At 41.7% G+C, this 13,939-nt stretch overlaps 1 protein-coding gene across 1 annotated transcript; it reads right to left on the minus strand.

The window, feature by feature from the left end:
* Window positions 1-5,301: 5,301 nt before the first annotated feature.
* Window positions 5,302-5,847, minus strand: LOC124799073 (V-type proton ATPase 21 kDa proteolipid subunit c''-like). The gene has a single exon (XM_047262611.1). It carries the CDS (start codon window positions 5,845-5,847, stop codon window positions 5,302-5,304), a length of 546 nt encoding a protein of 181 aa, XP_047118567.1.
* Between the last annotated feature and the right edge of the window lie 8,092 nt (window positions 5,848-13,939).

The following is a 13,939-nucleotide window of genomic DNA, read 5'->3' on the forward strand; positions in this document are numbered from 1 at the left end:
TCTTTACTACTGCCTCTATTCTCAACACACTTTGCAGATAGCATTTACGCGTACCACTGAATGTACCTGCAAAATTATATAACTGTACGACACATACACTCCTGGAAATGGAAAAAAGAACACATTGACACCGGTGTGTCAGACCCACCATACTTGCTCCGGACACTGCGAGAGGGCTGTACAAGCAATGATCACACGCACGGCACAGCGGACACACCAGGAACCGCGGTGTTGTCCGTCGAATGGCGCTAGCTGCGCAGCATTTGTGCACCGCCGCCGTCAGTTTCAGCCAGTTTGCCGTGGCGTACGGAGCTCCATCGCAGTCTTTAACACTGGTAGCATGCCGCGACAGCGTGGACGTGAACCGTATGTGCAGTTGACGGACTTTGAGCGAGGGCATATAGTGGGCAAGCGGGAGGCCGGGTGGAAGTACCGCCGAATTGCTCAATACGTGGGGCGTGAGGTCTCCACAGTACATCGATGTTGTCGCCAGTGGTCGGCGGAAGGTGCACGTGCCCGTCGACCTGGGACCGGACCGCAGCGACGCACGGATGCACGCCAAGACCGTAGGATCCTACGCAGTGCCGTAGGGGACGCACCGCCACTTCCCAGCAAATTAGGGACTCTGTTGATCCTGGGGTATCGGCGAGGACCATTCGCAACCGTCTCCATGAAGCTGGGCTACGGTCCCGCACACCGTTAGGCCGTCTTCCGCTCACGCCCCAACATCGTGCAGCCCGCCTCCAGTGGTGTCGCGACAGCCGTGAATGGAGGGACGAATGGAGACGTGTCGTCTTCAGCGATGAGAGTCGCTTCTGCCTTGGTGCCAATGATGGTCGTATGCGTGTTTGGCGCCGTGCAGGTGAGCGCCACAATCAGGACTGCATACGACCGAGGCACACAGGGCCAACACCCGGCATCATGGTGTGGGGAGCGATCTCCTACACTGGCCGTACACCACTGGTGATCGTCGAGGGGACACTGAATAGTGCACGGTACATCCAAACCGTCATCGAACCCATCGTTCTACCATTCCTAGACCGGCAAGGGAACTTGCTGTTCCAACAGGACAATGCACGTCCGCATGTATCCCGTGCCACTCAACGTGCTCTAGAAGGTGTAAGTCAACTACCCTGGCCAGCAAGATCTCCGGATCTGTCCCCCATTGAGCATGTTTGGGACTGGATGAAGCGTCGTCTCACGCGGTCTGCACGTCCAGCACGAACGCTGGTCCAACTGAGGCGCCAGGTGGAAATGGCATGGCAAGCCGTTCCACAGGACTACATCCAGCATCTCTACGATCGTCTCCATGGGAGAATAGCAGCCTGCATTGCTGCGAAAGGTGGATATACACTGTACTAGTGCCGACATTGTGCATGCTCTGTTGCCTGTGTCTATGTGCCTGTGGTTCTGTCAGTGTGATCATGTGATGTATCTGACCCCAGGAATGTGTCAATAAAGTTTCCCCTTCCTGGGACAATGAATTCACGGTGTTCTTATTTCAATTTCCAGGAGTGTAGTTCAAGACATATGAATTCATAAACATTGAGATGCGAAATGGAGCGGAAATTACCCAGCATATATTCATCTGGTGTTTCACAATGAGAGCACTTACCAATGTCCAATAAGCTTTAAACAAAATTTCGTGTCTTTTCTAACCTTTTTCTCGCTTACATGCTTTGCGTCAAATATTTAACACCTTAACTCATTTGTAAAGTAAACGGACTTTTAAAGCTTTTTTATACATGGGGGTTCAATTCTTTAAACAATCCATGGTTTACTGGATTTTGACTATCCGGGGATTTCTGCCCAGTGTCTGCCCGCAACCTGTTACGGACTTTTGGAGCGACGAATCAGTTCTGCCATTAGGCAGTTAATGCATTCGCTCGTAAATGAACGAATCCCAGGGGCTCCTAAAAAGATACTTTGTTACGTACGTATCTTACACAAGAAAATACCGAGTTCCCAGTTGCTCATGTGCATACATAGTAAAATTATCAGCAATTGGTCAATGTGGTTGTATGAGCTGATGTATTGCTCTGAACCCTGTAACGCTTTTGAAAAACAATAAGAAAATGAACGAAGATCCAGAAGTTTTGTCACGAGGAGTTTAGCATTTTTATGCTTTCTGAGGGGGCATGCAGGGAGTTGAGAAAAGATGCTCCACACAACGAGACGACACTTCAAAGAGCGGAAGAAGATATCTCAGAATATTTCACTAATGTCTGCCAATAATATTAATAGAAGCTGTTTTGAGCTTCCTGTCGGAAATGCAGACGCAACGAAAGTTGTATACGAATCGACGCCGAAACTCTTTCAGGAGGTCTGATTCTGAATGGCTTCCGGGATATAAGATCTACCGAGTCACTTTTTTCGCTCAGAATACACGTTTGTTTGCTACCGTGCTATATGTTTGGTTGCAGACGTTGGGAAATATGCTTTTTTGCACTAAGTCTTGGCTGACCAAATTTTAAAGAGAAAAACACAAATGTTTGTGTTTATGGGTAACTTTATTGCTACACTTACGCTTACCTTTTTCGTCACCTTTTGTGATATTTTGAAATCGATACTAGGCCTAAGACGATGCAGCATGTGGAAAATCCATAGCAAGCATTTATCTTCATTTTGTGAATTCGAAAGCAATAAGTAGGTACATTACACATAAATAAAATTCTGTTCTTTAGAAATAAAAAAGACTGCTCCATACTTTTTGTTGTCATGGCTCGGATATGGTTTCTGCAATATTTAGTCAGTAGGTACGTCGATACAATTTGTTAAACCTAGAAACTGTGTAATGTTACCAGTCAGTAATAAGATACATATTATACATTTCATACTAAAATTTAAATATTTCGTTTGACTGCAGATTGTGGTGCAAGTGTACATATATGCGAAGCAATATTCAATAAGCACTATTAACACAAGCCGCATCGCACACATTCTTCGTAAAATTAACTTCCACGTGGCTGCAGTCTCGTTTGGAGAAATGGCTTAAGTGATGTACCTTTATACCTCCTTTGGTTTTAGTTTCACTTGTCTTGAGGGCCATAAAGTGGAAGGTCGGCAAGTTAAGAGGTTTTTCTTTTCAACGCATCTCTTACTCTTCCTTTAGGCACAAGAACAGTTAAATGCGATTAAGTCTATAGGAGGTATTGTAAAAATATGTATTTCTATAACGTTCTATGTTTAGGAAACTAGTTTTTCTCAAATATTTAATTAAATGAGTATATTATTGAACGTATTTTGTTTCTCGATTACAAACCGGGACAGCTGGGTGTCCCGAATGGTTTTCTCGGGACACGAGGGCAATTATGTGAAAATCGGCCTGTCCCAGCAAAACCGGGACGAATGGTCAGCCTAGCTGTTCTAATTTCTGCAGATTCGTAACGAAGGAGTCGAGAGGTAGAGAAAACGTAGACCGATAATAACAGTTACTTGAATAATGTTGCACGTAGAAATGACGAAGCGAAAATAATGACTTTTTGCATGGACCATCACGAGTCTTTGTTAGCAGCGAGAAGTGTACTGCTGCAAGACGTTTGAGATGGGAATATGGTGGGGGACGAGGGCAGAGAACAAGTGCGGTAATTTGCAACGTTTTAAATGAGAATTGAGAATCACACGAGGAAGAAGTGTGCACTCGACAGTCCATGCTCGTAATATCAACAGTAACAGAAGATTGAGTTGTGTTTAATTCAATTCACTGAATGTTTTACAGTTGTATAAAACATATTTATTCTTTAAGAAAATCAGAGCTTTAATCGTGTTTTGAAACACACTAATGTACCAGCTGTGAAAATGAAATCTCTTTTATTACCAATTTTAATACTGATATTCCCTACTGTTCCGCAACAGAGTATCCTCCGAATTTACAACGCTCTTTGTTACTTGGTAGAATATGGACGTTTGTAGAATATGGACGTTAAGATGCCAGCACCGTATAAAAAAAGTTGGCATGAGTAACGTCGTTCAGATTAATTTCAGTTAAAGGGAAAATATATGCAAATTTTAAACTGTGTACCCTAGGTAGAAAAACACACAAAAAAATTTAATTTGGTAAAACGTAAATGGGTCATAAAGTTTCTCTGAGACCGACTGATTCTTCTGAAATGTATAAGTTGGTAACAGTTAATTGAATATCACTGTTGTTTGGACTGATTTTGTGCTACAATTTTCGCTTGATACCCATGAAGACCATTTGTGTATTCCTTTAGATTATTATTCAGAGAGCGACGGTGCGCGAACAGTCTATCTTGCTTGTAAAGCACAAAACATAATGGTGTCGTACGGAAAAAAATCTTAATTCCTAACACAATCAGATGGAGAAAAGCGATCTAAATTTTTCAATGATTAAAATTTTTTACAAACATTTTAGTAGTCACGATTGTAAATAAAAACACATTAAATGATAACGTGTTTTTACTTTGGATCTTGACTCTTAAAAGATTTTGGGAAAACATTAAAAATTTTTGGAGAAAAGGAAAGTGTGAATATGTAACAAAGCATGTAGTAATTAATATCTGAAATACTTATGTCTTACATTGCGCTTCCTATTAATACTATGCCTCATACTACGGTATTACTGTCATGTAAACGTCACAGCAGACAAATATGTATTCCTGATAACACAAGGGACATGCATATATCTTCAAAAAGATGAATAATAATAGGAACATAATTTTTTACATATTTCGTTAAAAATGTATTTCCTGGAACAAACAGGTGCGTAGCATATGCCTCATTGTTTGTGCTAAATATGGTCCGTCAAAGCAGAATCTTCCTTACACAGAGATGACATTGTGATGAAGAAAGTAACCTTACTATATAACTAATACCTGGTATATTACTGTTAGTCTTTGAATCAGGCATGATAAAGTTATGTAAAATCCAGACGTTAACTGAACGTCAAAATGTATGGTACATATGAATTACGACTCATAAAAAAGGCAATTTACGAAAACGGCAGGTTCATTACAACAAGATATTATTTCAGAAAAAGCTTATAGAACGTTTAATAATAAAAGCGTTAGTATATTTTCGATACTTGAGATAACATAAATCGTATTAATGATAAGAAATTGACACACTTTCTTCAGGGTTCCATACACGTAAATTTAAGTATTACATAGTACACTAATAGAAGACAATACATAATGATTAACAGAACTAACCGAGTACACGTAATCCTACATTTACAATTCCTCTTATATAACTAGTATCTACAGTTTTAAGATAACTGCTGAAGTAACAGTAATTACGTTCTGTGACAAGACAACGTTAACAATTCACCCAATTTCTTTGTTAGTCACCCATATGTATTTTAGAAGTTAAATAAACTCCAACAATCAGACCAAACAATCCAATTGCACTCGCAAATATCTCAATAATAAGCATCCTGACGAATACTATTGGAAAGGCGGCGTCTGCTAATGCTGCTCCTGATCCAACAATCCCAACGGACAAACCGGAAAACAAATTCACCAGCCCCACGCTGAGCCCAGAACCGAAAATCAAATAACCAGAAAACCAGTTTCTCTCTTTAAATGCTGGATTACTTTCTGCTTCATCCAGTTGGAATTCCTTCATTGCGCCACTGAGAATTATAGCTGTGATGATGCCATAAATAGCAACTGCTTCACAAAAAATGATCGAGATGAGATTCCTCGTCTGGATGCGCGGAGCCTTCACACTGCCACCAACGATGCTGGTTCCAGTCGTATAAATGCCCAATGCCGCTCCAGTTATGGACACTGCCACAGAAGATACTATGCCGGTTATGGCCCACATGTAGGGGCTTGTCGCTGTCAAAAACCAGAAAACGTCTGGAGCGTGAGAGGATGCACCCATCATGTAGAACAACGGTACAGCGATCACGACAGACAACAACAAACAAAAACTAACATAAAAAAGAACCTTCCTTATCGTTACCGCCATGTCAGACGTAGATAACTAACTTCACTCAAAGCCATAGAGTAAATATCTCTGGAGTGAGCATTGCGTTCTGCGCATGTTGTCAACATTAAACCAGGATTGCCACGTGTATTCGGGACTTCGCTGTGCGTGTGTGCTTTCTGCAGCGTTTGAAGTTTATAACATCAAGAGTTTTTGTTGTGTTTCACCGCTTGTTGATAGTGTAATAGCGAGGGTGAATTACTCTTGTTGCTACGGATGCAAAGAAAAATATGTGAGAGGAGGGATAGTAACTTTTCATGGGTACATACTATGTTGCTCTAATTATAGTTATCATATTAGTAAGAGACACTGCATATGTTTAAAAATTTCGAGACGCCTTATAATTAAGGCTTGATTCTGTAGACCTATTTTTCTGCGATTTTATGACTATATAACAGATATTACGACTCGTACAAAAGCTTACAAACAATCGCTTCCTCTCGTAAATTTGCTAGTGGAACAAGAAAGGGAATGGTTAGTTGTTTCTGTAAATACTATCCTCCATGCATTTATCAGTGACCTGTCGATTATGTATATAGATTACGCAGTCTACTATTTATTTAATTAACTGGGAGCAAGTACATAAAATGCGTTAAATAAATACCTCAAAGCGGCACCAGTAAGAAAAATTGTGCTTTATGTCGCAAAAACGAGAAAATAAATACGCAGAAATACAAAAAAAAAGGACGAATTAGCAGGGAATAATCGCTAAAAGTACTAGCGTACTGTCAACTCGTTTTGCAGGACTATCACTGCAAAAATGTACGTCAGGCTCTGTAATACTATAAAGTGCCGTATCATACCGTAAAATACCAAAAATCGAGTGCATCTGAACTGTGAAACCTATCGCAAAGAAGCAGAATGTAATATCATTTGCCCTTAAAAGTTACGTAGCTGGTTTATTCCCGGTATCAACTGGATACTGTTAAAATGTCTGCGCAACATATATAAATAATCCACGGCACGTACGAAAAGAACCGTCCGTACTAGGGATGTAGTGACATTTTAAATATACAGGGCGCTATACGGACAAACACACGACGTCCCGAGATCACGTGACCAGGCCGGCAATGTATGTTGACAACACAAAATCTGTTCTGCGCATGTGAATGCTTACTCCAGAGATATTTACTCTATGCTCAAAGCCATAGATTAACATTCACACTTGTGAATCAGTCTAATACATACAGTCACGACACTCTCTGGTGCTAAAGTTGTTACCAATCGACAGCAGGAGCGATACTAGCGCTTCAAGTGGTGAGAAAGCACACAGTCACATGTGTCGTAAGGACAATGTTTGTTTTTAATTATTTTCTATTTAATTAACGAAATACATGTTACATTTTTGCTTTCTATGCGTTCGTAAATTACCAGGGTACATGAATTATATGTTAAAACAGCCGAATCACACCGATTCAATGACATAAGGTACAACTTATTCATGAAGAAATACTTTCGATTTTCTGTACATCTGCACCTTATCCCCCTTAATGCAAGGAAAAAAAAATATGCCATGTATGAGAAGCTTAATATTTCTGTTGTTGTCTGCTTTTATTATCACAGACATTTTCCTCGACACTTAAAAATTTTCATGGATTCTAACGGTTTGCCTGTTCAATTCACTGAATTTTTTTAATTTGCTCCAAAAGCGAACGAGTTAAATATTCAACCCATTTGTGGCTCAGATTTAGCAACAATTGTGGATTTGGTTTCTTCTGTATTGAGAAACAATTTTATTGTTTTTGATAATTTATTACCAAGGCTGCTTGGTTCTCCCTTGAGCTACAGTTGTGGTGGATTATTTGGTACGTTAAATAATGCAGATGTTTTCCACGTTCCACATTCACTGATTTGGTGCAAAGTGTAGGGAACAAAACTCCGCTTTTTTCGCTGGCTATACGATTTTTGCAAAAGATCAGGTCTTCTGGTTTTTACCAGGAATTGTTCGTTATTAAAGGATGACTTTATTCAGTAAATCCTATTAGCTACAAGAGAATCGTAAATGAACTGTTCTGTAATGTACCTATTCGTACATCCCAAGATCCTTTGGAAACTAAAGAATGACAAATGTGGTGACATTCTGTAGTTATTGTCGATTTTTATGGCACTACGTAGGCTCCCTATTTTACAAACTATGTTACAAATCAATATAAGGGTTAATATACGATACCGTATTCTGAAGTGTCGCTTACTGGCCGTTTGGAGCGCTGCTATCGCTGTAACAAAAACGAGGGGGCGTGTTGCGACTTATTTTAGACTGTGGCCGTAACTACATTCCACCCCAATGATAACCTGTTCAGTTTTAGAGAACTGACTCTCTGTATTCGTTTATTTTCATAACCATCAGTAGTGGCTGTTCGCTTACGATGCATACAGGACGCATACTTATAAATTTAGCAAGAAACGCAAGAAGCCCTGTTTGGTGTAATGATTAGCAGCTGACCCTCAATATACCCTAAATTATGCAACGCGCACAGGTAGACCGAAAAGATACGATACTGTTTTATTAACCCATCACCGAGCAGTCACTAAAATAAGTCACAACTGTCTAAGGTCTAGCTGTGGCCATATGGAGCGATTTTGAGGCGGAATAATAGCGTGATTATAGCTGTGGATAAAGCGAAAGCAAGATAGATTCATTGAAAGAATGCTGAGTGATGTACATGCCATCCACGAAACTGTTTCCAGGATGTTGCTGGTACGACTTACCAAACTGGAAAAGAACAGATATACAACGCACAGACTGTCGATGCGTCACGGCATTGTGACGCCCAAGGGCGCCACAGAAATTTTCATAATCTCTAGTTGGAACCGAAACTGCTTCAGAGCCGAGTAGGGTGGCAAAGACACAGGTTCGCATTCGGAATGATCGAATTCGGACTCTTGTCCACTCATCCAAATTAAGTTGGTGACTTTCATGAATACACTATCGAAAAAAAATCACAACACCAAAAAATAATTAATGTAGAGCAATGATATTTCGGGAATAAATTTGTCTAGGTAACATACATAAGTGATTAACATTGCAAGGGCATCGGTTAATATAAGTGCGAGAAGCCATTCATTGCAAATGTGAAATGCTGGTACATTAATAACCGGTGTAACCGCCACGATGTTGAAAGCAAGAATGCAAACGTGCATGCGATGTGTTGTACAAGTAGCGGACGTTAGTTCGTGGGATGGAGTTTCACGGCTGTCAATATAGAGACGGTTGATGCTGTTTGTGGATGACGCTAGAGTTGCTATCAGATGATGTCCCACATACACTACTGGCCATTAAAATTGCTACACCACGATGATGACGTGCTACAGACACTGAATTTAACCGACAGGAAGAAGATGCTGTTATATGCAAATAATTAGCTTATCAGAGCATTCACACAACGTTGACGCCTGTGGCGACACCTACAACATGCTGACATGAGGAAAATTTCCAACCGATTTCTCATACACAAACAGCAGTTGACCGACGTTGCCTGGTGAAATGTTGTTTTGATGCCTCGTGTAAGGAGGAGAAATGCGTACCATCACGTTTCCGACCTTGATAATGGTCAGATTGTAGCCTATCGCGATTGCGGTTTATAGTATCGCGACATTGCTGCTCGCGTTGGTCGATATCCAATGACTGTTAGCAGAATATGGAATCGGTGGGTTCAGGAGGGTAATACGGAACGCCCTGCTGGACCCCAACGGCCTCGTATCACTAGCAGTCGAGATGACAGGCATCTTAACTGCATGGCTGTAACGGATCGTGCAACCACGTCTCGATCCCTGAGTCAACAGATGGGGACGTTTTCAAGACAACAACCATCTGCACGAATAGTTCGACGACGTTTGCAGCAGCATGGACTGTCAGCTCGGAGACCATGGCTGCGGCTACCTTTGACGCTGCATCACAGACAGGAGCGCCTGCGATGGTGTACTCAACGACGAACCTGGGTGCACAAATGGCAAAACGTCATTTTTTCGGATGAATCCAGGTTCTGTTTACAGCATCATGATGGTCGCATCCGTGTTTGGCGACATCGCGGTGAACGCACATTGGAAGCATGTACTCGTCATCGCCATACTGGCGTATCACCCGGCATGATGGTATGGGGTGCCATTGGTTACACGTCTCGGTCACGTCTTGTTCGCATTGACGGCACTTTGAACAGTGGACGTTACATTTCAGATGTGTTTCGACCCGTGGCTCTACCCTTCATTCGATCCCTGTGAAACCCTACATTTCAGCAGGATATTGGACGACCGCATGTTGCAGGTCTTGTACAGGCCTTTCTGGATACAGAAAATGTTCGACTGCTACCCTGGCCAGCACATTCTCCAGATCTCTCACCAACTGAAAACGTCTGGTCAATGGTGGCCGAGCAAGTGGCTCGTCACAATACACCAGTCACTACTCTTGATGAGTTGTGGTATCGTGTTGAAGCTGCATGGGCAGCTGTACCTGCACACACCATCCGAACTCTGTTTGACTCAATGCCCAGGCGTATCAAGGCCGTTATTACTGCCAGAGGTGGTTGTTCTGGGTACTGATTTCTCAGGATCTATGCACCCAAATTGCGTGAAAATGTAATCACATGTCAGTTCTAGTATAATATATTTGTCCAATGAATACCCGTTTATCATCTGCATTGCTTCTTGGTGTAGCAATTTTAATGGCCAGTAGTGTATATTCGATAGGAGGCAAATCTGGTGATCGAGTCAAGGCAACATGTTGACACTCTGTGGAGCATGTTGGGTTTCAACACGAGTATGTGAGCGAGCGTTATCCTGTTGGAAAACAGTCACTGGAATACTGTTCTTGAATGGCAGCACAATAGTTCGAATCACCAGTTTGATGTACAAATTTGTAGTCAGGGTCCGTGGGATAAAAACGAGAGTGCTCTGGCTGTCATACGAAATCTCACACGAGACCATAATTACAGGTATAGGTCCAAAGTGTCTAGCACCCAGACATATTAGTTCCAGGCCATCAACTGGCCTCCTGCCAACCAACACGCAGCCATCACTGCCATCGGGACAGAAAACACAACAGACCTCCGTCCTGCTCTGTAGTGAGCTCTCGCTTGACACCACCGAAGTTGTAAATGGCGGTGATGTGGTCTCAGTGGATTGCGCGCTACGGACCGTCTGGTTCCGAGCTGCCCTGGGAGCACCCGATTTGTAACAGTTCGCTGTGTCACTGTGGTACCCACTGCTGTTCAGATTGGTGTTGCAGATGCAGTACAATGCTCCGTAGCCATTTGCCGAATTCGATGGTCTTCCCTCTCGGTAGTGAGATTTGGCCTTCCGGAGCCCGGTTCTCTTGCGACTGTACATTCTCGTGACCGTCGCTACCGGAAATCATGTACGGTGGCTATATTCCTGCCAAGGCTTTCTGATATATCTGAGAAGGAACATCCAGCTTCTCGTAGCCCTATCCCGTGTCCTTGTTCAAACTCAGTGAGGCGCTGATAATGGCGACTTTGTCGCCTTAAAGGCATTCTTGACTAATATCATGTACAATCTCAAAGGTAGCTAATGCTTGCCACCGTTACAGTGTGTATTTAAAGCGAACCTGATTTGCATCCTCATAATAACGCTACTAGCTCTACTCTTATGCGACTGGCGCGAATTTTGAAGAGAGACCATTTTTCAGATGTAGAAACACCTGTCGTACAACTACTTCATGGTGCTAATTTTTTTTTTCCCTGCCAGCGTAGCGTGATGAAGATTTTCTGGATCATGTTGTCTTCCGTGATGAATCAACCTTTCACCTTAGTGGACATGTTAACACTCACAATGTGCGCATCTGTGGTTTTGTTGCGTCGTCGAGCGTCAGCCTTAACAGATGTCAGTTGATCAGCTGATCTGCCGGCGCATGTCAACAGGGTTCGCGCGCTTACCTACAGGAGCGCTGTGAGACGCTTTTTGCTGCACCGCGCGCTCCATGAATTTAATCATTTGCTTTGACTTTTTTAATATTCCTGTTACTGTTACTGTTCACCTCACTTAGTTATCGAAAATTGGTAATATTTGTTGAACTGAAAATGTTTCATAATGTTTTTCCTGCTTTTATGTGTGCTTAAATGAAACTTCTCGTCTAAATAAAGTGTTGAACAGAATTATACGTCGCGCGTATCTTATTCTCACTGTGGACATGAACACGATAACGAGATCGCAAGTACAACAGACACAACTTGCGACAGTTTCTTTAAAAAATACAAGGCCCACTCCCTTACCCATTCTTATGGAATCCGGTGTCTTGCTCCGTCTCTAGGGAACATAAAATATCATCCTTCCTTCTCTCCTTCGTGCTTTATGCTTCATGTAAAGAATTACTCTTAGAACTGAAGATCGTGAATTTCAGGGCAAGCCAAGAAACAGTCACTTCCTCCTTACTCCTCATAATATCAAGTGGGTGCGCTACAGGAATTTGAGCTTACAGGGAGGCCTACAGAGGGTGGATCTGATCTTACACGATCTGCGATAGGAATTTAAAAAAAAAGAAAAAAAAACGACTCTTTGAAATGGTCCCAATCAGCTGTCATAGTTTGCACTGTAACTTGCAAAATGCCGGCCGGAGTGGCCGTGCGGTTCTAGGCGCTACAGTCTGGAACAGCGCGACCGCTATGGTCGCAGGTTCGAATCCTACCTCGGGCATGGATGTGTGTGTTGTCCTTAGGACCTCAGAAGTTAAGTCCCATAGTGCTCAGAGCTATTTGAAGCCATTTAACTTGCTAAATACAAATGCAGACAATGCTAAAGCCATACTGTATATTTGAATATGGCTTTCTTATCGCGTAACTTTTCATGCGAATGACAGGGTGAAATCAGTAAAACGAAAGTCGCATAAAATTGTTGCTAATGCTATCTATGACTCAATGGAATGGTGTCGAAAGGGTAGGTATCGCTATCTTAAATTAAATATTTATATTTCAGAAAAATAAAAGTCAGTGCAATGGTCCACCGTTATTCATATGAGACCCTTGGGACAGACAAACTGCCAGCACAATTGTTACAAAGTGGACGTGTATGGTGTTCCCACATCTCTGGCTTAGAATCAGAGACTCCGAGGTTTGAAAGATTATCTTTCGTTTGCAAGTGGAAATATAATTCCCCTGGGAAGAAGAACTGAAATGTTTGGGCCAAAGCACAGCAGAAACGTTTTCCAGCACTCCATGTTTACTACATGCACAAAAGATACATACACACATACTTTTTCTGAATGTGCTCCATGTCACACATACATTATCGCCAACACTCCATGAAAGGGAATTTATTTCATTGTACTCCACTATACAGTGCAGAATTCTGTTCCATACGAAATAAACAATAGAACAGAAACAAACCAGTCGCCTACAACCAACTACTAATGCGCCACCGTCAGGTAGCTTGCGGAGTATGGATGTAGATGTAAATGTAGTGTAGCATATCTCTTGGCGACATTGATACACTGTAGGGAAGCAGCCTGCTCATGCCGTATAAAATTCACATCAGTCTTTCCATTGTGTGCCAGCCAGTCCGCTGTAACTAGCTCTGACGTCATAAATGTTGCGCAATACTTTAAAAATCAAGTAAATAACCTGAAACGTTTCTAGCATGTCAGGAGTAATACTAAATCAATGTGTGTTAAATATCAGTTCAATAACTTTAACCATTTTAGAAATTTGGATGTTTTTCTGAAAAAATCATTGGCGCAACAGAAAAGAGCTAGAAACTTAAAAACTTATATTTAGATTCCTTTTTCACAATAATTTAGTAGAAACAGTATTCTGGATCTCGCAAATTAAAATTTTAGTTGAAATTCATGATTTTCTGGTTTTTGTCTTAAAAATTAAGGAAGCAAGATAGATTAAGTAGGCGAATAAATAAAGCTAGGATGTTTAAATTTAAGAAGAAGGGAGATACGCTATAATCATAAAGATATGAGAAGTTTCAACTGAATAACTATAAAACTATAGTGATAGCGTATCTCCAAAGGGCAAGTTCAGAACTCGTCTAC

The sequence above is a fragment of the Schistocerca piceifrons genome, chromosome 5 (genome assembly GCF_021461385.2).
Source record: "Schistocerca piceifrons isolate TAMUIC-IGC-003096 chromosome 5, iqSchPice1.1, whole genome shotgun sequence".
Taxonomy (NCBI): domain Eukaryota; kingdom Metazoa; phylum Arthropoda; class Insecta; order Orthoptera; family Acrididae; genus Schistocerca; species Schistocerca piceifrons.

What these genes read in the sequence shown, in the direction of transcription:
- LOC124799073 (XM_047262611.1), bottom strand. Translation starts at nt 5,847, where the DNA reads ATGGGTGCATCCTCTCACGCTCCAGACGTTTTCTGGTTTTTGACAGCG.